This window comes from Carettochelys insculpta, chromosome 15 (assembly GCF_033958435.1).
Source record: "Carettochelys insculpta isolate YL-2023 chromosome 15, ASM3395843v1, whole genome shotgun sequence".
Classification (NCBI taxonomy): domain Eukaryota; kingdom Metazoa; phylum Chordata; order Testudines; family Carettochelyidae; genus Carettochelys; species Carettochelys insculpta.
This window is the reverse complement of record NC_134151.1, coordinates 38,303,852-38,327,245: the sequence shown is the minus strand read 5'-3', so window position 1 is coordinate 38,327,245 and position 23,394 is coordinate 38,303,852. Positions and strand designations below refer to the sequence as shown.

Below are 23,394 nucleotides of genomic sequence, written 5' to 3'. Positions count from 1 at the left end.
AGTCTGTGCAGGTTACATGTCTGTGCCAACCCTGGGCATTTCAGGTGCATGCGCTACCCCGGCGCACGTGCCTGGCTGACTTGGCAGGGACTTGCCCAGGGTGCAGTAAGAAGTCAGAACCAGACTGTCCTCAGCACGACAATTCCCATTTCCCTCACACACAGTCTAGCCCTCGGTTTTCAGACCTTCCCTGTCATGTCATTTCCTCTCAAATTAGGCAGCTAGGCATTTCCACACTGGATCAGAGCAGCCAGCTGCCAATTCCCAATGTTTCGGGGAAAGGTCAAAAGGCCATTGTTCAGCTGGCGAGGCTTGGTTGGTCCCCCAGTTTGCTCATGCACTCACCTCAAGCCAGATTGTTCCTGAGAACACATACTTCTTAATGCTTTGCTCAATCCAGGCATGCTCCATCACATAATAAACCCTGGTCCAGGGGGTTGTAAGGAACTGAGTTGCTCAGTTGCATGGCGATGGGTGATTTAGAAGGACAGAACATATCTGCCGTAGTTTTATTCATGTATGCGAGTGTCTTAATGCAAATATTGCCTTTATAGCCTCCTGCCTGCACTTGTTTCATAGACATTATCACAATGCACTAAACAAGTGGCATGTGTGACTGACACTAGAGTACTTTAGCAGGCTTTGGCCAATTTCCCTCTGCCACCGCCCAGTGTCTGCATGCGTGTAAGAGGCACCTGCTTTGGCACAGCAATAATAATTACCCTTCAAAAGACTTAACCAAACTCAGATCTTTCAGCTGCATGGAAACCAGATCCACTTCAAACTTGTCTTGAATTTTTTTCAGGGGCACCCTTCCCTGAAGTGGCCCCCACATCCCAGTTCCTGTTGGACGGTATCACAAACTCATCTAGTTTTCAGCAGCGCCTTGGTCCATTGTATGAGAACCCGTTTGGGGCTCAGGAGACAAAACAAAAAACCAAACCCTTCTGTCCTTGCAAAGATAGGCATACCAGCGTCTTAGCGCCAATAATATCTGTAAATGCACCACGCCATTTCCTGGTGGTTCAAAGGTGGCTTGGCTGTTCATATGTAACATATTTAATTGTGACTTACTCTATGGTAAAGACCCTGCCCTACTTTTAGGAGCACTGGGATCTGAGGCTTGCATTTTGCCATCTTGGATTTCAGTGGTAGGTTTATAACCATGGAATCTTTTCCCCTTCCCTTGTAAATCTTGGACGGCTTGCAGAGAGTTAACCATGACCGTGCTGTATGAGCCGTGTTGCGCTCTTGGCTGAACTTGCCTTACAATAGCTCTTCCTTGCTGATGTAATTCTTCTAATCATTTGCATCCAAAGGCGCTGTGCGATACAAGTACCAGGAATCAGAGGGTACCAGATCTAATCCTGCTACGTTCATACACAAGCAGCCCTATTGTCTTGAATGGAAGTGTCTGTCTGTAAAAGGCAAATGGAACTGATATGCAACAACTCTTGTCTCTGGGGCCTTGTTATTCCCTTTTTGCAAGAGGGCAAACTGAAGGTGCCTGCTGTGTTCCACATCACTCAAAGAGGAAGTGGAAGGAGCTGGACAGGGAGCCCAAGTCAGCTGATTCTCCAGCAGGTGCCTGCATGCTGACTCTAAGGCCGGCCTGGAGCCAGGATGTGCTCTTGTGCTTTAGAAGAACTCAAAAGCAGCTTATAGCCCGAGTTTAGGGAGGAGCATCAGCATGTCTGGTGTGTGATTCTGCAAATGGCCATGAAGTCATGTCACTTCACACCGCCTCTCTCCACCCCAGTGGAACAAATTTAGTCTTGACTTCAAAAATAGACAGGGTGCACCAAATAACTGGTTTCACACCCACTCCATTCTCTTGGGGTGAGTCACTTCTGAAGTGTCCCTTAACAGTCAGCCTGCTGTGCTGCAAAACCCACTGCCGGGACTCAGGAAGGGCTCCCTGAGTGCCACAATTACCAGCAACCCTTCTGAGTCATTATTTGACAGTTCTCCCAAGTGAGAGTCCTGTGATTATTTGAAGACTGGAGATTACCAGTGGCAGAGATGAGTACAAGCCATAGCGTGTGACTTGCATACTTCACCCAGATCTCTGGGTTTGATGTGGATAGGGCAGCATTCCTCACGCCGGGAGTGAGCCTCATAAACAGCACCTGGGTCCTAGGGCCAATGATTGCTTGAGAAATAAGAAGGAGAAAGTTTTCATAATGCAGGCAGGGATTGTGAACTTGCCCATGTGTATATAAATAGATGGGGAGGCAGGAACATGAGCACTCTGTGCGTTTTTTGCTGAGGCAGCACCTACTGTGCAGGCTGTTGGACTCGCGCTAAACAGCCATGAAGACAACAGGTTTCTTTGTGCTCCTCAGCCTGTCTCTTTTCTTCTTCTTCTCTGGTGAGTAACTTGTCCTGCAACTTGTGCATAGTCCTGTGTGGCATCTTTAGCCCTTGGGGAGCACTGATTACCGGTCCCCAGGGACTGCAGCAGCAGGGGGTGCTTGCAGAATGAGACTGAGCGAATAACGCAGCATAGATTTCAGTCAAGATCAGGTTGAGTTTTTCGACGAGTGTGCTTGGACTGCATCTCTGCCATTCTCGTGTTGCCAGTCAGTGAATGCTGGACCAGGGTGTCTGCCAGAAGGAATGGCAGTGGACACAGCTCGTTTTCAGCGACTGCCACAGAATATTTGTAGAAAGCATATATGCAGCTGGGACTTTTGGCTCTAGCAACCTGAGTCTGAGACCAGTGCCCATCCAGTGGGCACTAGGATCCTAGTTCCACAGGGCAGCCAGCTCCTATGGTTTTACCATGAGTATTGCAATCGCAGGTGTTTTTCTTCAAGCCCCAGTTCCTGAAATCATGTGATATGGGCAGAAACTCAGCATGCATTAAAAAATATCTAGTCCTTGTGATCATAATGCAAAGCTGGAACACATGACCTGAGTGCCTCCCAGAGACACCAAGAACCAAAGGCACATTAAAAGGTACATTATCTATTCCTTAATTTTAAATCGTGTGATTTTCAAGCCAGTCTCATAATTTGGTGGTGTCTGGCTGATGGTTATTGCCTCTGTGGAGTTGATCTCCATGCTGATACTCAGTGACTTGTGTCCAATTAAAATAGCTCCATTTCAGAGTGTAGCATGCCGGCCATGGAGAATCTACATACCAGCAACTCTTTGCAGCTGTTTATAGTGAGCTAGCTGGAAAAACAGATGCCCTGGAGAAAAATCACTGGCTGTGTGTGGCCCAAGAGAGGGGAAAGATGCTGAATAAATGATTGATTATGGATTCATTGCTTGGGCTACTTCTAGACCACAGACTTTTTCCGGGAGATGAGCAGTCTCTCGGAAGAGGTCTGCTGCATCCAAACAACATACCCGCTTTTCCAAGACTACTGTCAGAAAAGCGGACGCATTCTGCTGACATCCCTGCACACCTCAGGCCATGAGGCAGAAAGCATGCCCCAGCAGAGGGGCTTTTCCCAACATTTGCTCTGTTCACACAGGGCCAAATGTTGGGAAACCTCTCCCAACAGAACCGTCAGCCAATGATACGCAAACTGCACACTGCAATTTGCATAGCTTTTGCCGACAGTTCTCCACCGTCTAGACCGAGCCTCAGCTCAAAGCGACACTTAATTAGGGCAGAGTTCTATCAGGGCACTGAGCTCCCTGCTCCAGAGGAGCAGGACACCCGCAGGCCCTGGGGTCTGATAGAAATCAACAGAAATCTGAGTGCACAGCTGACCAACCTTGTCCCATGCTCCCTCTGATATTTGACACAGAGTATTTATTGAGATAATGTCCTAAAGATTGGGACAGAGACATAAAACAGCAGTTCATGGTCAGCACAGCCAGTTGTGTTCAATGGTCACTTGGGGCTTAAGCTGCTGTCTGGAGTTCGGCTTTATTCTGCATTCAGCTGACCAGATGTAATGAGGCTGTCAGCAAACCTCGCCCTGCTCAGCCCTTACAGGCACAGTCCCCAGGACCCCACAGCTTGCCTGAAGCTGTGGCAGGGGTAAAACACGGAGATGCATAAAGACTGTCAGCGAAGATTGGGTCAGGATGTGCCACTGGGGTTTCAGAGGGGACAAGGGAGTGCTGCAGGGGGCTAGGATGTGAGGCGGTGCTAGGTGAGCAGGGCAGAAGCAGAGATGCGACTCTGGGTGGAGAACAGAGACAGAGTGGCTGCATGCCTGGTACCAGACCAGCAGATGCACCAGTGGCTCCTGGCAGCCAGGAGTGACCAACAGGGATGTCTGAGGCTCCTACCAAGGTGCCTGTGTAATGCCTGGGTGTCCTGAGATGCTGGGCCCTTGGCAGCTCTGCGGGGGGCGGAGGGGTGTCAAGGCAGTGTCCAGGGCATGCCAGCACAGCAGCATTCCACTCCTGATTGCCAAGACACCATCTCTCCTTCTGTAGTGGAGAGCTGGGCCTACGGGTTGGGGCAGCCCCCACAGGCCAGAAGGACCTCCCCAGAGCCTGGACCTGGCTCAGCTGCCGTCTCTCCTTCCAGAGCAGAGAACTGCTCTGTCTCCTGCTCTTACGGGGCACCTACCAGCCAGGCCGAGCCCTTTGTTCCGGGATCTGCTCCTCCAGGTACAGAAATCCCCCACATGGGGCCCGGTAAGGCCTAGAGAGCACAGAGTGTCCCACAGAAGTACTCTGCAGCTGAGTTCTCTGGGCTGGTAGCTGCTCCATGCTCCAGCTGCCCCTCACAAAGCCCACTTGCCTACTTCCAGACGCCCTGCTCTGGCTGCCCCCAACTCCCTGAGCCCTTTGCCCACCAACTGCAGACCCACCCACTCCCTTGGCCATTGCGATACCCCTTGCCCCCTCCTTAGCCAACACCCCCTTGCTCTCTCCTGCACCCTCTCGCTGCCTAACCCCAGCCCTGGTCAGCATCCTCCCTGCTGCCCCAGACCCACCTCCCACCCCCTTGGCTCTCTCCCTAGCTGCTAGTGCAGGGATCCTGTTGCAGGACCTAGAAAGGCTCGCCCAATTTCCTTACAAGGGGCACTTTCATGACGTGTTGCAGCTAAGTGGGAAAAAGCTTAAGTGAGACCGAAGATCGCCTGATGCAATGACAAAATCACTGGCCTGGCACCAGCGAGGCGGCAGCCAGAGGCGTTGGCGGCTCTGCCTGGTGGGGCGTGGAGCTGGCGCTTTCCTGAGTCTGGTGCCTTCATTTAGTAGGGTTCCCGTACCACGTTAGGTAGCATAAGCGAGGCCCCCAAGAACCTGCATTAACCTACCCCCGCCTCAGAGGGACTCAGCTCAAGAGCTTGATCACAGGCTGTCTGGGAGAGAGGCAATGAGACCGTCTATGGAGGCTGATGGAAACCGACAGCTTCTATGACTCTTTGCTGGCTCAGCCAGTCCTGTTTACAGTCGGGCGCACAGCTGCCGTGGGCCCCAGGGCAAGATGGGAGGGAGGCCCTGCTCTACCCCAGGAAGGAGTGGGGCCAAGCGTAGAAGAGCCGGGGACTGGGGCAGTCAGCCCTTGATGCCACTGTAGCCGAGTTGATGGCCCCCCACCTGCATGTCTTGAGCCATGCGGAGTGGCAGAGCGGCACTACCACAGCATTTCAAATGCACATGGCGCTCCAGCCGCCATTGCTGCTACTTTGGCAGTGGCAGCAGCCAGTGCCCCGGCCCCTTTGAAAGACTGGGCCCCTGGGCACCTGTCCCCTTTGCTCCCCCGTCGGTGGGCCAGCCTGCTCAGTATCCTGCACAGAATCTCCCTGTGTCCTGACCTTCATGAAGCAGTCGTGGAAGGAACAGGCCTGGCCAGGAGCCTAAGGCTGATCACCAGGCCTGGCTAAGTTTCCTGAGTGGATGCCAGCTCCCTACCAGGCACCTCAGCTCTTCTTCATGAGCTCTGAAGCCGCAGACAACACAGCTACCTTCAGTTATTCAGACACGCTGCAAGCTGGTATATGCACATGTAGTATTAAACTTCCCTTTCCAGCCCTAAGCCTGCTGGGGTCTGCTGCAGTCATTGTCCTCCCACAGGGTTAGCTCGTACCCCAAGGAGTTTGCTGAGGTGAGCTGAGGGATTATAATAAATCACCAGATATTTCTGGCCAATTAATACAATCCTGTTCGACAGTTCTGATCATTGATTTACTAACCCTCCCCTCCCCCTGCTTTGGCTTGTACTGCAGACCATGTTAACGAAAGCATAGTAATTTTCAAGATCTTTGTAAATTAACATGACTTTCTCTCACGTGCCCTTGGATACTTAATGTCTTTTAAAATCTTGTCTATCTGTGTTTTTGTTCCAGATGTTACCAGTAACAATGGGAACAAGGTTAGTGCGGCTGTTTGTGTGCTACTTTTCACTCGCTCACAATTCCAGAGAAATATTTTTGTAAAGAAGAGCGCAGACCTTGGAAAACCCTAAAACACGCTGGGAACAGATGTGTGTTTCCCAACTCTTCCAGTGCCGATGGCAATGTCGCATTATGTCTGTGGTGCAGTTACGTAGCTGGGTTGTGGGACACAGGCAGACCCACAAGGTAGACTATCAGTGTGATGAGACCTGGTTGCTCCCCCCCGCCCACCACCACCACCACCACAGTGCCAGCATCATGTATTCCAGAGCAGAATTTCACTGAACCTTTTCATTCTAGCTCCACTGCCCAGTCTACTCACAGGAGAGAGACACTGCAGGTACAGACTACGTAGCCTGTATTTATTTCCCAATGGCAGAGTCAACTACTGGAAAACGACCAAAGCCAGACCAGCTATACAATGAGACTGGAATCCATACTGACTCGCTGTCATTCGCTTGTCTGTCCAGTGGGGAGGTACTAGAGTTGTGTTAGACAGGTGCCTGCCTTAACCCTTCCTAAAGTAGGATTATAGAACACTAGAACTGGAAGGGACCTTGAAAGGTCATCAAGTTCAGTCACCTGAACTCATGGCAGGACCCAAGCACCATCTAGATCATCCCTGACAGATGTGTGCCTTAACCTGCTATGAAATATCTCCAATGGTGGAGATTCCCCAACCTCCCTAGGCAGTTTATTCAAATGTTTAATAAACGGAAGTGGTCTGAGTTCAGCTTGTTCTGAGTGTCTCAGAAAGCTTAGTGTGCTCAGCTGGGACAGTCTGACACCAATCCACGGAGCTCCCCCAGGCCACCAATGCACTGGAGGTTGATTGGTTTTAAGAGTATTGATACCAGTTTGCTTCTGGAATGACTGGACCAGCCTGTTTGGGACACTTGCATCTCTTCTTGGTAGCTGGTTGGTTGCAGCTTTTCTCCCAGCCACGTGAGATGTCACATCAGTTGGCCATGGAGAGATCTCTCTCTCTCTCCAGGCAAGCAGCCAAGGCTGTTCCTGCTGTTTTAACTTCTCTCTGTAGAAGGACTCAAGTTAGTGAGTCAGTTGATTATCAGCGCCATGGAAGAGAAGGAAGAGGGGGTGGTAGGAGTTTTAATTGATTTTATTATTCCTTTTGTAGGTTGACTGCAGGGAGTTCATGGACGACGACATGTACTGCACACGGGAGTCCAGCCCCCACTGTGGCACAAATGGCATGACATATGGCAACAAATGTGCCTTTTGCAAGGCAGTCAAGTAAGTGGAAGGAGCAGCAACTAAAATGAGTAGCACTGATCTGGCTGCCCACTTTTCTTCCCATTTTTGGTTTCCATTTGTTTCTGTTCTATGGTCCGGTCTATAATTCTGGCACAGTGAGCGTTTTCTCAGTGAAGTGGCTCAGCTGAAACCAAATTTACTGGAAGCCATTTCTGCTCTCTGAATGAAATCTACCCATGCAGGGAGCTGGCACACAGCCTGTGCCCCAACTTCAGTCCCTCCGAAGGCTTCTTTTGTGAATTAACTTGGGCCGCAGCCTCTTCTGCTGTGCGTCTGCAAGGGGGAAATTGCACCTGCTAAGAACATCAGGAGAGGTGCACCAGATCTCTGGGAACCAACTGCCCCGGGGCAAAGATGTTAACTAAAAGTTGACCATTTTTGTGGTGCAAGGTCCATGTCTCTGTCCCAAGAATAGCCAGAACCCCTCCCATCCAGATCACTCTGTCTAAGGCAATACATTAGAAAAGGGGGCTTGAACCTTCCTCTGCTACAGCAGGAATTGGCCAGCATCTGAGCTGGGCTGTTCCAAGGTGCCAGACCCCGCCCTGTGTACTCCTCTCTCTGTGGCTCTGATTTTTACAGCTCATCTCCAGCAGTGCCTGAGTCTCTTTTGGTCCTTCTATAGGAAAAATCAGGGGAACCTTGGCTTGAAACACCTTGGGAAATGCTGAGTCCTCCTCACTGCTGAGTTTTGAAAGCTGGCATCCTGCTTTCGCACTCCACCATCCATTGCAGAGCCCTGCTTGCACCACAGGCTCCAGCGGCCCTCTTCGCAGGAGCCCTTGATGATGACACTATCTCAAACTCCTGTGTTCAATAAAGTAAACACAGCAGAACTCATTGCCTGTTTCCTTTTTCCATAACAAACAGAGCAGGGATGAAGCGAGAGAAAGCCTAAGACTAGAGTGTGTAATACGAGCCAGGTGCACCAGGGGGCCCAATTTGCCAGTCAGGGAACAGGAAGGGCAAGTGGTGCCCCAGTAGGCAGGGAGCTGCCATGGGTGGTGGGAGAGGGAGCATATAAGAGGCAAACCTCTCCCTTCTTCCTGGTCCTATTCTGACGGGTCCTGAAGGCTCCTACCACAGGCTGTTGCAGCTTGCAGACAAGGGACTCTCCCCTCCCGCCACCCCTGCACCCAGGTGTATCTTCAAAGACTAACAAAATGATGAGATCTGAAGAAGTGGGTCTGTCCCACAAAAGCTCATCACCTAACAAATCATTTTGTTAGTCTTTAAAGTGCGGCAGGACTGCTGGTTTGTTTTGTTAGGATACAGCCGAACACGGCCACCTCTCGGTTTCTGTCCGTGTATCTGTTCGTTTAAAAGTGAAAAGACTTTGAGCTTGCCAGGCCTATTAGCGTAACACCGACCCCGTGAAAAGAGCCATGAAGCAGTACAGCAGGGGTGCAGCTTTCACGAGGGTTCAGTGCTGAGAACCCTCACAAATGCTGATTTCACAAATGTTATTTTACAGGGCTGTGGATGTGAGGGTGCAGGAGTTCAGGCTGGGGTGTCTGAGGGGCTCACGGCAGAGGGGCCGGGAGTGAGATGGGCTCAGGACAGGGGGCTCTGGTGTATGATAGGCTCAGACTGCGGTGTGGTGGGGGGTGTTATGATGCTGTGGCCAGATGGGGGCTTGGCCTCGACTAGGGGCTCACTGTCCAGGCTTCCTTTTTAAATAAAGTCTGTCCAACACAGAAGTTTCAGCGTCGCCTTTATTTAGGGGAGGGGCAGGGAGCCCGTTTAGGGTCAGGAGTCACTGGCCCAAGGAAAAATAAGTAAGGGACTGCACAAGTGAGATTAAAAAAAAATCCTCCAAGCCCCCAAGCCCCACTGATGTGGCCCCAACTGAGACACCGCCTTCCCCTGGCACCCCAGCCCCATGGGGGAGGGTAGGTAGGACTGAGGTGCAAGGCCTCAGGGCAGACTAATTCTTCTGGGGGTCCAGGCTCAGTTTTGGAATTTGTGGGCCCCTCTACGCTCCGAGGTGGGGCCAAAAATGAGGGCTCCAGTGGGCGGAACAGGGCGGAACAGTGAGGGGGATAGGGATGGGATGCAGAATGTGGGTGGAAAATAGGGTACAGAAGCAAGTTGGGTGCAGGTGTCTGGCCAGGAGGTGGGGAGCAAGAGCAGGATGCTGCTGAGGCTCTGGGCAGGGGGCAGATGGGGGTCTGGGCAGGGGGGCAGGGTACTTGTGGGCGTCTGGACAAGGGGAGGGTACATCTTGGCTGGTAGGTGGGGGTTCCACACCTGTGTGCCAGGTCCAGGGCCTCAGGAAGTGCATTAGATGCTTCCCCTCCCCAACCAGACAGCACGTTTCCTGAAAAGCCGGGTCTGTTGCCCACTGGCGACTTCCTTTTGCCCGCTGCCTTCCTGCACACGGCCTGTAGGTGGGAGTAGGAGCCCCAGGTCGGTGCCAGCTCCAACTGCTCAGGCAGCACTTGGCTGCCTTGGGGAGTGAGGAGCGGGGTGCACGCTGCCTGAGCTGTTGGAGTTGGTGTGGACCCAGACCTCCTACTCCCCATTCATCCCCCGTGCAGGAAGGCAGCAGGTAGAGGGAAGTTGCCGGCGAACAACAGACCCTGCTTTTCAGGAAAAGCGTAGGCTGTCTGGGAAGGGAAAGCAGAGCATGCGCTTCCTGAGACACTGGCTCCGGCGCACAGCTGCAGGACCCACCACCACATGCTGCAGGAAGCTGGCGGTAACTCCATTTTTGCAGGAGGTAACACCAGCATGGGCTGTTTCTTGGAGTGGGGGGTGGGGGGTTGATAGGGGGTCTGGGTCACCTCTAGCCCTTCCTGGAATTTCTTCACATTCCCCCAGGGGAATGCCCCCCAAGTTTGGGAACCTGTGCCCTAAGGTCATTAAAGGAGGGAGCTGCTGAGCAAAAAGATCATCTCAGGTAGGGCACAGCCTAAGCCAGGAGGACTGTGAACCTGAATGTAAGAGGGGAGCTCTTGGAGAGAGGGGAGGGAGATGAATAATCAGATCACGCTAGTCCCCAAAAGAAGGCAAATACTGTTCCTAAAAAATTGGGTGTACGTGGATTATTTTTGGAGGTCAGAGGGGTCTGAGGCAGCATGCCTGCAGGGCAGTTGCAAAGACAAGGTTGGTGCAGATTTGCATGTTGAAAATCGTTATTCTTTATACGGTAATCCCCCGGTATGCACGATTTTGATTTGCGCTTTCAACTTGCGTTAATGCGAGTTAAGTGCAAAGAAAAAGTGCTCCAGCCTGGGCTCCAGCTGCGGGAGCCAGGGAGAAGCCACACCTTGCTCCTGCAAGCCCAGGGGGGCCGGGAGCCAGGCTGCTGCCTAGTTCCCGGCTCCCCGCCCCCAACTTATGCGAAATTCGAGTTTTGTTGGGCTATGCGGGAACATAACCCTCGCACAAGTCAGGAGACTACTGTGCAGTGCTATGACGGAGTGACTCTTACAGTCATTGTTTTCTGCTGTCACACGAAGGGTGACACTATAGACCATACCGGGGTCCCCTGCTGAAGCTTTGAACTACTCCATGCCAGCTCTCCTCCCTTCCCCTCTCCTGCTCTCCCACCAACCTTTTCCAGGCTAAACCCTTACTCTTTATACTGTGTATTTTCCAGCAACAAACTGTGCTTGCCCTGTGCTACTGCCCCCCTTCTTTTTTGTGCTTAGCAGCTGGGAAAGAAAAGCTTTCCTTTGCCTCTTCCCACTGTCCAGCCGAATACACACACTCTCTCCTAGGAGAAAGGGGCAGCCCAGGCTAAACTATAGATGGCATGTCACTAGGCTGGTGATTTCTTGTTGTCAGTAGCATAACTTAAAGGTAGGTTTGAGTTCCTAATTCAGACAAGCATCCAGTCCTTCAGGCCTTTTAGCCGGGTATAATCTGGCCTCTGAATATTTGAGTGCTTGTCTATAATTCTCCTTGGTTTTTCTGATAGCATTGCTCCTGCTCAGGCATCACTGTTAGACTTCAGAGTGCGCACACACGTTCCTGTAGTAATAGCCTGTCTTGTGGCAATTCACCTCTCTTCTGAAACTTGTACAGACTTTGCCATTTCATGCAGCTTTAGGAAGCATCCAGCTAGCAAATCAGTGATCATAATGTTAACAGGTGGTACCAGTAGGGCGTTCTGTTAGAAGCTGGTAGATGTTCAGCTTTGTGTGTTGTGTGTGCATGTCAATTCCTTCCTTGGGGCTCTGCACAGATAGTGGCGAAGCCGACTGGGATGCGTTTGGTCACTGGCATCCCCTTGGGACTGCTGCTGGATGTTCTGAAGTACCACGAAGCCCACCTTCCTGGCCTCCTAGGCATCCCTCAACTCTTTCCCGCTTTGCCAGGATCTCAGGCCTCCTCCAGCAGCAAGAGAGCTAGACTCACAGCCCTTTTGTAGTGTAACACAAACGATGAGATCAGATCAGCTCTGGACAGGCTCAGCTAAAGAGATCTGCCTCATCACCCAAATGCACAGCCTCGATGGGACCAGAACCCCAGATAAATCCATCTTGCTCTGCATAAAGCTTTACAGAAGGTAAGCTCATGTTCCCTTGCTCTTTCAGAATAAAGAGGGAGCTGCACAGACTCCTTGCTCCCCAAGCAGCATTCCCTGTAAACTAAGTGCTTGGGCAGTCACCCAGGAGAAATTCAGGTGCTGACCAGCTGATAAGCAGCGTGCCCACACCCACCCTCAGCCGGCAGGATGTTTCTATTAGAGATGCACATCCACAAGTGCCTTGCTGTACATAAAAAAATTTATTCCACCCATTGATGGAAAAAAATTAGAGGAAACCCTGCTGCCAAGGTAACAATTACATACAATGGCATATTTTCATAAAGCTTATGGAATGCCCTGTGACTCAGCCCTCGAGAGAGCCACCCAATAAGACTACAAAATTAGATAAGAGATAAAGGCACCGGGCTAGGTTTATTGACACTAAAGCACCATCCTAGTATCCAGCAGGCTCTACCAGGCCTCTAACACCTGTATGCCCATTGCAAGGGTCCGGCTCAGTCTGTGAGGACTTTGCACTGTCCCTAGACCACATGAAGACAGCCTCTCTGAGATATACCTTTAAATACAGATACAAAAAGTTATGTACTATTCCTGACGTGCCAGGGTGCCACCCTTATATGTTCAAGTTCGATCAAAACATGCCAAATCATCATGCCGTCATCCTGATCTTATCCTGAGGAGGAGTCGGTGTGTTTTTGTTTTCCATGGGGAGCGTGCTGGTACCAGGAAGTTCTGGCTCTATACTGGAATTTGTTCACGTGACTTGTGCCCAGTAGCTTTTAGGTGGGTTTCTGCACTATCAGCCCAGTTCTGGCTAGATCCTGTGAGCAGGGCCTGCCTCTCACCCACAGCTCCCCTTTGCTTTATATCAGCAAAGTCTTGACTCCTTTTGCTAAGCCTCAGGTCTCCTACCAGACCTGTGAAACATGGGCTTATGTTTCAGATCCCTTTTTACAACATATATGTCATGCAAAGGAAAACCAGAAATACCAGGCATTAGCAGGGTGGAGTTATTCGGTCCCTTACAATGTGTCTAAACTTGCCAGATTTTTTCCAAAAAAGTGTACTGACTTCTGAAATTTGCTATCACATCTCAAAAGATGCTTAGTCCTTTATATGCCTCCAAATAGCTAGACAGACAGACAGACAAGATGCACTAAAATCACACGCTATATAATTTATCATAACACTGATGTTAACACATCTCCCAATAAAAATTTCCTATAAAAATGGAAACTAGGGCAAAGCACAAAGGATGAATATAAAGAAATAAGTATGTAGGGGGAAAATTAGAAAGGAAAAGACATAAAACAAGCTCAAACTAGCTAACGGATAACAAGAAAACATTCCACCACTATATTAGAGGCAAGAGGAAAATCAAGGGCAGGGTAGGACCATTACTCAATGAAGAAAGAAAAATAATAGAATATGTGGAAAGGCAGAGGTGCCTAATGACTTCTTTGTTTCAGTTTTCACCAAGAAGGATGGTGGAGATTCAGCGCCTACAATGGTGAATGATGAAGAAAAGGAGATAGGTTCCAAAGTAAAAATAGGAAAAGAAAAAGACAAAAAATTCTTAGAAAAGTTAGATGCCTTCATGTCATCAAGGCCTGATGAAATGCATCCTCAATACTCAAGGAGCTGGATGAGAAGGCATCTGAGCCTTTAGCTATCGTCTTTGAAAAGTTATGAAGGATGGGAGAGATTCCAGAAGCCTGGAAAAGGACAAATATAGTACCCATCTATGAAAAGAGAAATCAGAACAACAAAGGAAACCACAGATTAGTTTAGGATAACTTCTGTTCCAGGAAAAATAATGGTGCAACCAATTAAGGAATGAATACACAAACCAGTAACAGTCAGAAATCACAAAAAACCCAAATCACTTGAAACCAGCCTGTTGATTTTCTTTGATAGGATAACAAGCCTTATGGATAAGGGAGAAGTGGTAGACTTTAGTACAGCATTTGTTATAGTCTTGCACAAAACTCTTACCAATCAACTGGGGAAAAATGCAACATACATAAGCCACTATAAAGTGGGTGCATAACTGGATAACCATTCTCAGAGAGTAGTTATCTCTGGTTCACAGTCATGTTGGAAGTGCATTACAAGCAGGGTTCCATGGGGATCAGTTCTGGGACCAGTTCTGCTCAATATCTTCATCAACAATTTAGATAATGACCTAGGGAGCACACTTGTAAAATTTTGTGGATGACACCAAGCTAGGAGGGGCTGCAAGCGGCTGGGAGGACAGGAGTGTTCTTTAAAATGATTTGGACAAACTGGAGAAATGGCCTATAAAGACAAATGCCAAGTACTCCACTGATGGAGGCAGGGAAAGTTACTCACACTGCGCAGTAACGATGGTTCTTTGAGAGGTGCCCCTGTGGGTGCTCCACGCAGGTCTTGCCACGCCCCTGTGCTGCTGGTCAGAAGATTTCTCGGAGAAGCGCCCCCTCGCACTGCACATGCACACTGAGCATCTCATGCTCCTGCTGCTCTGTGGACTGTGCATGCGGTGCAACCGCCCCCCTGCTTCTGTTCCTTTTCCACCTGAAGTCACTGTAGACTCCAAGTAAAGGGGAGGATGTGAGGGTAGTGGAGCACCCAGAGGGACACATCTCAAAGAGCCATCATCATTGCACAAGGTGAGTAACTTTCCCTTCTTCTTTGCATGGTCCCTGTGGGTGCTCCACTCAGGTGACTCTGTAGCAGAACCCCTTGGATGGAGGTGGATATTGGAGTCCTTTATGTGGAGGAGGAAAGGACGTCATCTGCTAAAGCAGTGGCAGTTACTGGCCCTCTCGGTAAAGCGTAGTTCTGTATGAATGTGTGGTCTGAGGATCACATGGCCACCCTGTATATGTCAGCTAACGGCCCATTATTCAGGAAGGCCATCATATCGGCCATTGCCCATATGGAGTGAGCCCTTATACTCTGTGGCGGCTGTTTGCTTCTGAGTGGTATGCAGTGCGTATGGAATCTGCAATCCACTTGCATGGGCGCTGTGCTGAAGCAGCTGCTCCTGCACGACGCCCCGACCACGCCACAAAAGAGTCTGTCCGATTTTCTGGTTCCTCTAGTTCTCGCAAGGTAGAACACAGTTGCCCATCTTGTATCAAGGTTCTATATCACCTCCTTGGAGGAGGCATGAGGGTTAGGGAAACAAGCAGGAGCTTGAGCATCACTTTGTGTCTGGTAAAAGGCAGGTCTGCCGTGAGGGCTGTGATTTCTCCTACCCTTCTTCCTGATCTTATTGCCGATTCGAAAGCCATCTTTATAGATAGGTACTGTGATGGCAGAGGGGCTAGTGGCTCAAAGGGTGGCCTGGTGAGCGTATCTAGGAACCTTTTACTTTTCTTTGCTACTTTTACTTCACTTGTGCATTTTGCAGGGAGTCCCCTCTTATCAGGCAGTCGTCCTGATGTGAGGAAATGCATATTTTCTGTGCAGATGAGCTGCCACTGCTGCCACTACCTTATGCTGGGTGCCGTAGAGCGGCTGAAGAGAAGTACCATGTACTGGAAGCGTTGCCCGCCCACCATAAATCTGAGGTATGTCTTGTATGCGGGCTGGATGGGCACTTGGAAATAGGCATCATGAAGGTCTAGAGTCACCAGTCAGTTGTGGTACTACCGCTATGAACCCTTTACCTTGATATGCGACAGGATAGGTGCACATGCTGACGGGATCAAACGTGGAGCGTTGTTAGACCTGCTGTTTTTGCCAGTAGAAGGGCACTGTGTTTGCGCCAGCACTGCCATGGTTTTAGGGTTTTGAGCCACATTGATCTTAGGCTTGCTCAGCTGTTCAGGCATTGAAGCCAGGGGTTGCAACCTGTGGGGCACAATTGGTGGTAGATGATAGCAGCCCTGGCGAGCTCTTGTTTGGAGCCCTCGCAGGGAACAGAACAGGCTTGGAGCTGTGTCATTGCCCTCTCTTGGGTGAGGCAGACTCTCCACTGGCGTCTGCATTTACACTCTTTAGGCTGCTGCTACACTACCATTCTCCTGTAGGAGGCGTCATGGTAATGAGGCAATTTGAAGCAGGCTAACGAGGTGCTAGCGTGCATATTCACTACCTCATTAGCATAATGGCATGCGTGCGAGCAGAACAATCGAATTTCTGATTGACAGTGAACATGGGGGCAGCTTTGAAATAAGAAACATGTTTAGCCAGATCCACCAGGGGAATGCCAGTTTTACTGACTGCATGTCACGGAGCATGCTGGGGTATTTATGTTGGGTTTCGGGCTACGACATTAGTGGAATCTCTTGACATTTCAGCTACCCTTCTAAAAGGATACTGGAACAGTTTGAAGTCATCGCCTGTAGAGGGAAGTGGTAGCTGCAGCGTATCCCCAGAGGAGGAGAGCTGCATTCAGGTGTGTGATGAATCATAGTAGTCGCCATCACTGAGGAACTGGTCTGACTCAGTTCAACCTTCAGACACTTCCAAAGATGTCACTGAAGTGTGCCTCGAAAGAGCTGAGCAGCATGTTGACATTGGTGTTGCTGCTGATGTGTTCTGAGAGGTGCCCAGGGATCCCAGGAGGGTGAGGCAAGAGGCATGGATGTAGCAGGTGGATGCCACGGGCCAAGGAGACGCTAAGGCATCACTGATCATGGCTGACATGTCCATTTGCTAGGGGAGGGACACCTAGGTGAGACATCATTTGATAGAGACACCACTTCCTCCTCTCTGTGTAGAGAGGGTGTGTGGGCTGCTATGTTTGACGGATACAGCCTGGCCAGGGATGGAGACGCATCAGTACCAAAAACAAAGTGAAAGGTGCTGTGGTGGCCCTTAACCGGTCCCAGGAGGCACAAGGGTGTGAGTGAGGCACAGGTGGCAGGCAATACTGCGGCTGCGGACACACATCTTGTCGTGCAGTGGGGTGGGCGCACACGCTGGTGGGATGAAGCATAGGGCTCCGGTTGACCCGCTACTTTTGCCAGTGGCAGAGTACAGAGTCTGTGCCAGTGATTTCACAGCTTTAAGTTTATGAGCCACCTTGAGCTTAAGTTTGCCCGCTTGTTCAGGTCTTACACCCAGGTCTTGTGACACTCGGGGCAGGGTAGGAAACGGCAGCCCCAGCAAGCCCTTCTCCAGAGTCCCACAGGGGAAACGGAATGAGCTTGGTGTCATGGGATTGCCTCTCTTGGGTCAGGCAGATTCCCTGTTAGCCCCTGTCTCCAATCTCTTAGGTGGTTTAGAGGATGGAGAGGTTGCAGCTGGAGCAACAGCAGCTGCTTTATCTGACCTCACTGTAGGAATAATGCAGATGACAAGGCTTTTTTTCTGTCGGAATGCAGAACAGTCCGTGATCCACCCGGCTCCGAGTTGCAGGGCGTCAGGTCCCCCATCTCCCACCCTTCCCGCCGGGGATCCCAGGGCTGAGGCTGTTGGCAGGACTTGAGTTCTGGCACCCTTTTTTTACATTTTTTTTTAAGAAAAAAAGGACAGGTAGATGGGACACAGAGAAAGCACAGGAGCAATAAGCACTGGGACGAAATAACTGCTGTGCTGTGTAAACAATGAGACAAAATAGGGCTCAGCTCACTCAAGAACACTCTGTGTGCTCAGGGATCCCCCCTCACTCACTTGCAGGCAAATAAAAGACTCAAGCCTGGCAACATAGCCAGGGGAGAGCAGTAAAAGCATATGCTGCAGCAGCAGCAGCAATAAGCCTGAGGTAAGCAGCGGGGTTGGGATTGAGGGGACTGCTCTGAGATAGTCTCCTCAGGTAAAAGAAATAAAGAGCCTTGGGCACAGCACTGCTCAGCTGCCCTGTGGTCAGCCATCGTAGGCTTGAGCTTCTCCGAATGCTTAGGCATGCCGGCCAGGCCTTTAGACCCTTGGGGAGCGGGTAAACGCTAGTCTGGAGCCCGAGCCGGGGAATGGAGCTGGCTCACAATTCAGGGATCACCCTTTTATTCATGTGAAGGGAATTCTCTGTTAGCGGCTGAATGTGCTCTCCTCTGTCTGGAGGAGACACAGCAGGCAGCTGAGGCAGGGGGCTCTGCCCCACCTGACATCTCCACTGGTGACAGTGGGAGCGGGGCTGGGAGGTGACCAGGGTCCGACACTGGTCTGAGGGAGCAGTGGAGGGAAAACAGTTTGCTGAACACGCCCCCGGCTCCCTCAGCCCCAACTGTCAGTCACCAAGTGGCAGTGAACTGTGCCACCCTTGCCAGGCACCGCAAGCAGAGAGAGAATGCTTGTCTGAGGCGCCGCTGGCAGTCCTGGAGAAAACCAGCGTTTCAGAGAAAAAAAACTGCTGTACTGTGTAAAACGCTGAGAGAAAATGGGGGTGTCTTAAAACCCCCCTTGTCCTCAGTCGTATTCCCCACCACCACCACCCGTCTCCTGGCTGCCCTTTGTAGTAAGTACAGGCCCAGTACGAGGCCTTAGGCCTGAACCAAAGTAATGGTCAAGACTTTGCTAGCAGAAAGCAAAGTGCAGCCGTGAGCTAAAGGAACGCATTGCTCACAGAAGTTGGCAAGAAGAGGGTTGATGTTGCATAAACATATCTACCTAGCATATTGAAGTAGGAACACTGTACCAGAACACCCTACCCTGGAACATTCCCCAGATAAGAAAGAACAGGCCGACCCATCCCAATGACAGGGGCAAAAGGGTAATATGATGGATAGAATTGTTTTGTTCAAACCAACATGTACAAGGTGAGAGGCGGCACCTGACTACGTAGAAGGGTTGTACCTCAATACGTCAGGAGTGATGTGTAAATTGTTTGTACCTGTGTATAAGAATGTACCTCTGGGATGTGGTCTGGGTCCGGCCGAGGGGGCAGTGGAAAGTCCTGCCACTGACTGAGCCGAGTCCATTGACCGTGGGTGCATATTTGTGGTATGCCCTGACTTAGACTGAGAAGTCTGCAGGGAACTATTATTGTGTCCAATACAGCGATAAACCTGGCCGACGTGCCTTCGCACCTTACTAGACTCTGTGGTCATTGGGGGTTCTCTTCGGGTCTGCTGTGTCGGCTATCTGCAGAGCTGGGGCAGCGCACAGAGGGAACACGCACGCAGCCGAGTGATACCAACATTGGAGAGAGCAGAGCACCACGCTGGTAGCATCTGAGAACACCCTTCAGGCGGATGAAAAGACTCTAGCCTGGTAAAATAGGCAGGCAAGAGCTGTGAAGTATGTGCAGCCGGAGCTGCTGTAAGCCTGAGGTAAAACAGAAAGAGCAGGGAGGGGTGCGGAATAAGAGGGCCCATGTGAAGAGGTCCCGCGAGGTAAAAAGGAAAATGGCAAATATCCTCCTGATGGAGGCATGTGCGGCTCCCTGAAGCTGCTGCCTTGTAACAACAATTGACACGGAGAGATTAGCCTGTGCGACAACTCTCCTGGCTGATGCTGACTTACATTTTTCCCCAGTGCCAGAGACTGATAACTCTGGAGAATGAGAGGCTCTGGGCAGTGCTAATGAGAAGCATTCCCCATGAAGCCTTTGCGGTTTGAGAGCCTTTGTGGGGTGATAAAGGTGCCCTGTCAGAGGGCTTTTGCAGCACCCGCATGTCCTCTGGTTTGCCCTTAGTGGTAGACAAGACTTTTCCCAAAGTACAGCCTTGACTGCTGCTGGTGGAGGCTTTATGTGGCTTCTCTGAAGCCAATGCCTCACCAGCGCCATCCAGTATGGCCATTCTAGTCTCTGCCTCAACCATTCTGCTTGAGACTGTGTTTCTCTGCAGCGTCAGACCCTGATGGAGGTCTGGCACTGCAGAGAGATGAACACGGGGCTCTGGGCAATGTTGATGAAGAGCATGCCGGAAAAGTCTGAATGGCTTATGAGCCCTTGCGGGGTGATGGAGCTGCCCCATCAGAGGGCTTTTGTGACACCTGCAACTCATCTGGTTTGTCCCTTACAGAAGAGACTTTTCCCAGACAGCAGATTTCACATGCATTTCACAGTCTTTCCTGGCTCTTGTCGGCATGTTGAGACAATGAGGGCACTTGCTGGTGATACGTACTTCCCCTAAGCACTTAGCACATGAGGTATGCCCATCTGATGCGGCCATCGAGGCTCTACATATATCACTTTTTTTAAAGCTGGCAGAGTCCAGCATGACGGCAGGAAAAAAGTCCGCCGTGGCAGTCACCACTTTTTTCTTCTCATAGTCCTAGGATCAAAGTACTGAGGTAAAAGTCTAAAATAAATATTACATTTCTATATTCCCTGTCAGGAACATGGAGCTGCTCTGAGATCTGTCTCAGGTAGGGGATGATAGAAAAGGAACTGAAGGGGGGTTCAAACCACACACGCACTTTATGGAGCAGCTGGAGCACAAGATGCTGAGTGCACATGTGCGATGGTGTGTTGCTCTAAGAAATCTTCCAATCAGCAGCACAGGGTCAGTGCCAGGCCTGAGTGGAACACCCACAGGGACAACCCAAAGAAAAACACATACCAAATGGGAAGTGATTGTCTAGGAGTACTGCAGAAAGAGATCTAGGGGTCATAGTGGATCACAAGCTAAATATGAGTCAACAGTGTGACGCTCTAGCAAATAAAAGAAACATCACTCGGGGATGCATTAATAGAAGTGTCACAAGCAAGACACGAAAAATAATTCTGCTGATCTACTCTGCACTGATTAAGACTCCACTGAAGTATTATGTCCAGTTCTGAGCACCACATTTCAGGAAAAATGTGGAGAAATTGGTGAAGGTCCATAGAAGAGCCACAAAAATTCTAGAAAACCTGACCTGTTAGGGATGCCTGAAAGAATTGTGTTTGTTTAGTTTGGCAAAGAGGAGACTGAGTGGGGACATGATAACTGCTTTTAAGTACCTAAAAGAGTGTTACAAAGAGTAGGGAGAAAAATTACTTCCCTTGACCCCAGATGACAGTAAAAGAAGTGATGGATTTAAATTTAACAAGGGTGATTTAGGTTGGACTTTAGGAAAAACTTCCTAACTGTCAGAGTGGTTAAGCACTAGAATAAATGGTGCGGGGAGGTTTTGGAATCTCCATCATTAGAGATATTTAAGAGCAAACAGTGGTTCCCAAACTTTTCAGCATCACACCCATTTTTGATTTTTGAGAAACCCTCACGTCCACCAACCTCTTCTTTACCATCATCCAACCCCACTTTTAACAAAGAGTTCAATTAGTAATTTAAAATGTAAAATAAACACAAAAACTTGGTACAAAAGATTTATTTAAAATTCAAAATAAGCACAAAGACTTTTCTTGGCCCAAAATTTAGTAAAAATGTAATTTAACATCAGAAATTGCAAAAACAAAATGATGATGATGCATATTCTGCATGAGTTGGGAAATCATAGGTTTGAAAGATGAAAGTGTACAGAGCAGACCATTTTCAATATCCAGTCAATTTCTTTGTTTCATTTTTAATGTGATTACACTTGAAAAGCATTTTTCACAAAGGTACGTAGATAAAAATGGAAGAATAATATGTAGCGCTTCTCCTCCAACTTTTGAGTACATTGGGAAATATTTTATCCAAAATTCCTCCACTCTTGAGTTTTCAACATTATCTTTCACGCTTGAATCATACTTTATTTTGAGTGCTTGCTCTTGCAATACTTCTGGCAATGAATCAAAATCAGCACGGAATGGATTGCATACTAATTCATGAATGGGCTTGCCAGAAAAGTTGTCTGGAAATTAGCAGATGAATTTGTCAGCAAGGCTGTCCAGATGAAACATGATTTCTTTATTCACATCCTTTTTACAAAGTTCTTGGAAACCTTCAATTTCAGAGAGTGATGAAAATGTTGGAAAAGATAAAGAGTTAGGTGTCTGAGTTTGCATTCGATGTTTCCAAAGCTGGACTTTTTATGTAAATGCTTTCATGGCATTGTGGTATGCTATAATGTTTTCAGCGTTGTTTCCTTGCAGCTTCAAACAGAGGTTGTTCAAAGATTCAAAAATGTCCTCGAGATATGCCAGTGAAAGTTGAAACGTTTGGTCTGTAAATGCACACTATAACTCTTCTTACTTCTGTTGCTTGAGGAAAATTTCCACTTCTTCTTTCAAATTAAAGAATCTCAAAAGCATGTTACCTTTGGAAAGCCATCGCAGCTCCATGTGAAACAGAAGAGTTTTATGATCCGCTCCCAAATCCATGCAAAGAGCAGCATAAAGTCTCATATTTACAGCATTGTTCTTCACAAAATTGACAACTTTGATGGCCAAATTCAATGAGTCTTATAGGTCACCTAAAAGGGTTTTAGCAGCCAGCACGTGACTGTGTATGACATAGTGAGTTCTGGTTATGGCTGGATTTTTTTTTTCTTTCACCAATGTCAGAAATCCAGAGTGAGAGCCAAGCATCACTGAAGCACCGTCTGTGCATACACCAACCAGTTTCCCCAATGAAAGTGTATTCTCTTCAAAAAAGTAGGAATTCATTTTCATAACATCAGAAGCCTTTGATGTGGTCATCAATTCCTTCGAAAAAAGAAGCTCTTCTTTCACAGTTCCCCTGTAAATGACTCAAACATAGACAAGCAACTGACAGCATTGTGCTACACCAGTGGTACCATTGCTCTGAATTGCAGAAAAAGGAGAAAGCAACAGTGTCTCCACAATTGGAAGTTTATGATCTTTCGCCAGATCATCAATGTGATGTTTCACGGAATTGTCGGAAAGCGAAATTTCTGATAGTTTTTTCATGCTTTCAACACTAAGCATAATATCTGCTGTTTCCAACAAGTAAGGCTTGACAAGAGTTTCTCCGATTATGTGCACTTTCTTGGCTTTAGAGATGAGCAATGACAGTTCATAAGATGCTTCTACTGCTTTGGCTGATGCTTGTTCATGGAATCATAGAACACTAGCACTGGAAGGGACCTTGGGAGGTCATCAAGTCCAGTTCCCTGCCCTCATGGCAGGACCATCCCTGATAGGTACCTATCTAACCTGCTCTTAAATATCTCCAGTGATGGAGATTCCACAACCTCCCTAGGTAACTTATTCCAATGTTTAACCACCCTGACAGTTAGGAAATTTTTCCTAATGTCTAATCTAACCCTCCCTTGCAGCAGTTTAAGCCCATTGCTTCTTGTCCTATCCTCAGAGGCAAAGGAGAACAGTTTTTCTCCCTCCTCCTTGTAACCCTCTTTAAAGTATAGTACTTAAAAATTGCTATCTTTCCCCCCTTAGTCTTCTCTTTTCTAAACTAAACAAGGCCAGTTCTTTCAGTCTTCCCTCATAGCTCCTGTTCTCTAGACCTTTAATCATGCCTGTTGCTCTTCTCTGGACTTCCTCCAATTTCTCCACACCTTTCTTGAAACGTGGTGCCCAGA

At 49.1% G+C, this 23,394-nt stretch overlaps 1 protein-coding gene across 1 annotated transcript; it reads left to right on the top strand.

Moving 5' to 3' along the window:
* Positions 1-2,310: 2,310 nt before the first annotated feature.
* LOC142021140 (serine protease inhibitor Kazal-type 6-like) lies at positions 2,311-8,354 on the top strand. The gene is made up of 4 exons (XM_075009630.1): positions 2,311-2,371; positions 6,270-6,295; positions 7,456-7,571; positions 8,218-8,354. The coding sequence occupies exons 1-4, from the start codon at positions 2,314-2,316 to the stop codon at positions 8,261-8,263; spliced, it is 246 nt and encodes an 81-aa protein (XP_074865731.1). The 5' UTR covers positions 2,311-2,313; the 3' UTR covers positions 8,264-8,354.
* The last annotated feature ends 15,040 nt before the right edge of the window (positions 8,355-23,394 follow it).

Bases quoted from the DNA above. Each gene is read 5' to 3' on its own strand.
- LOC142021140 (XM_075009630.1), top strand. From the start codon at position 2,314: ATGAAGACAACAGGTTTCTTTGTGCTCCTCAGCCTGTCTCTTTTCTTC. The intron at 6,296-7,455 runs GTTAGTGCGGCT...TTCCTTTTGTAG, and splicing joins CCAGTAACAATGGGAACAAG to GTTGACTGCAGGGAGTTCAT. The intron at 7,572-8,217 runs GTAAGTGGAAGG...GTCCTTCTATAG, and splicing joins GCCTTTTGCAAGGCAGTCAA to GAAAAATCAGGGGAACCTTG.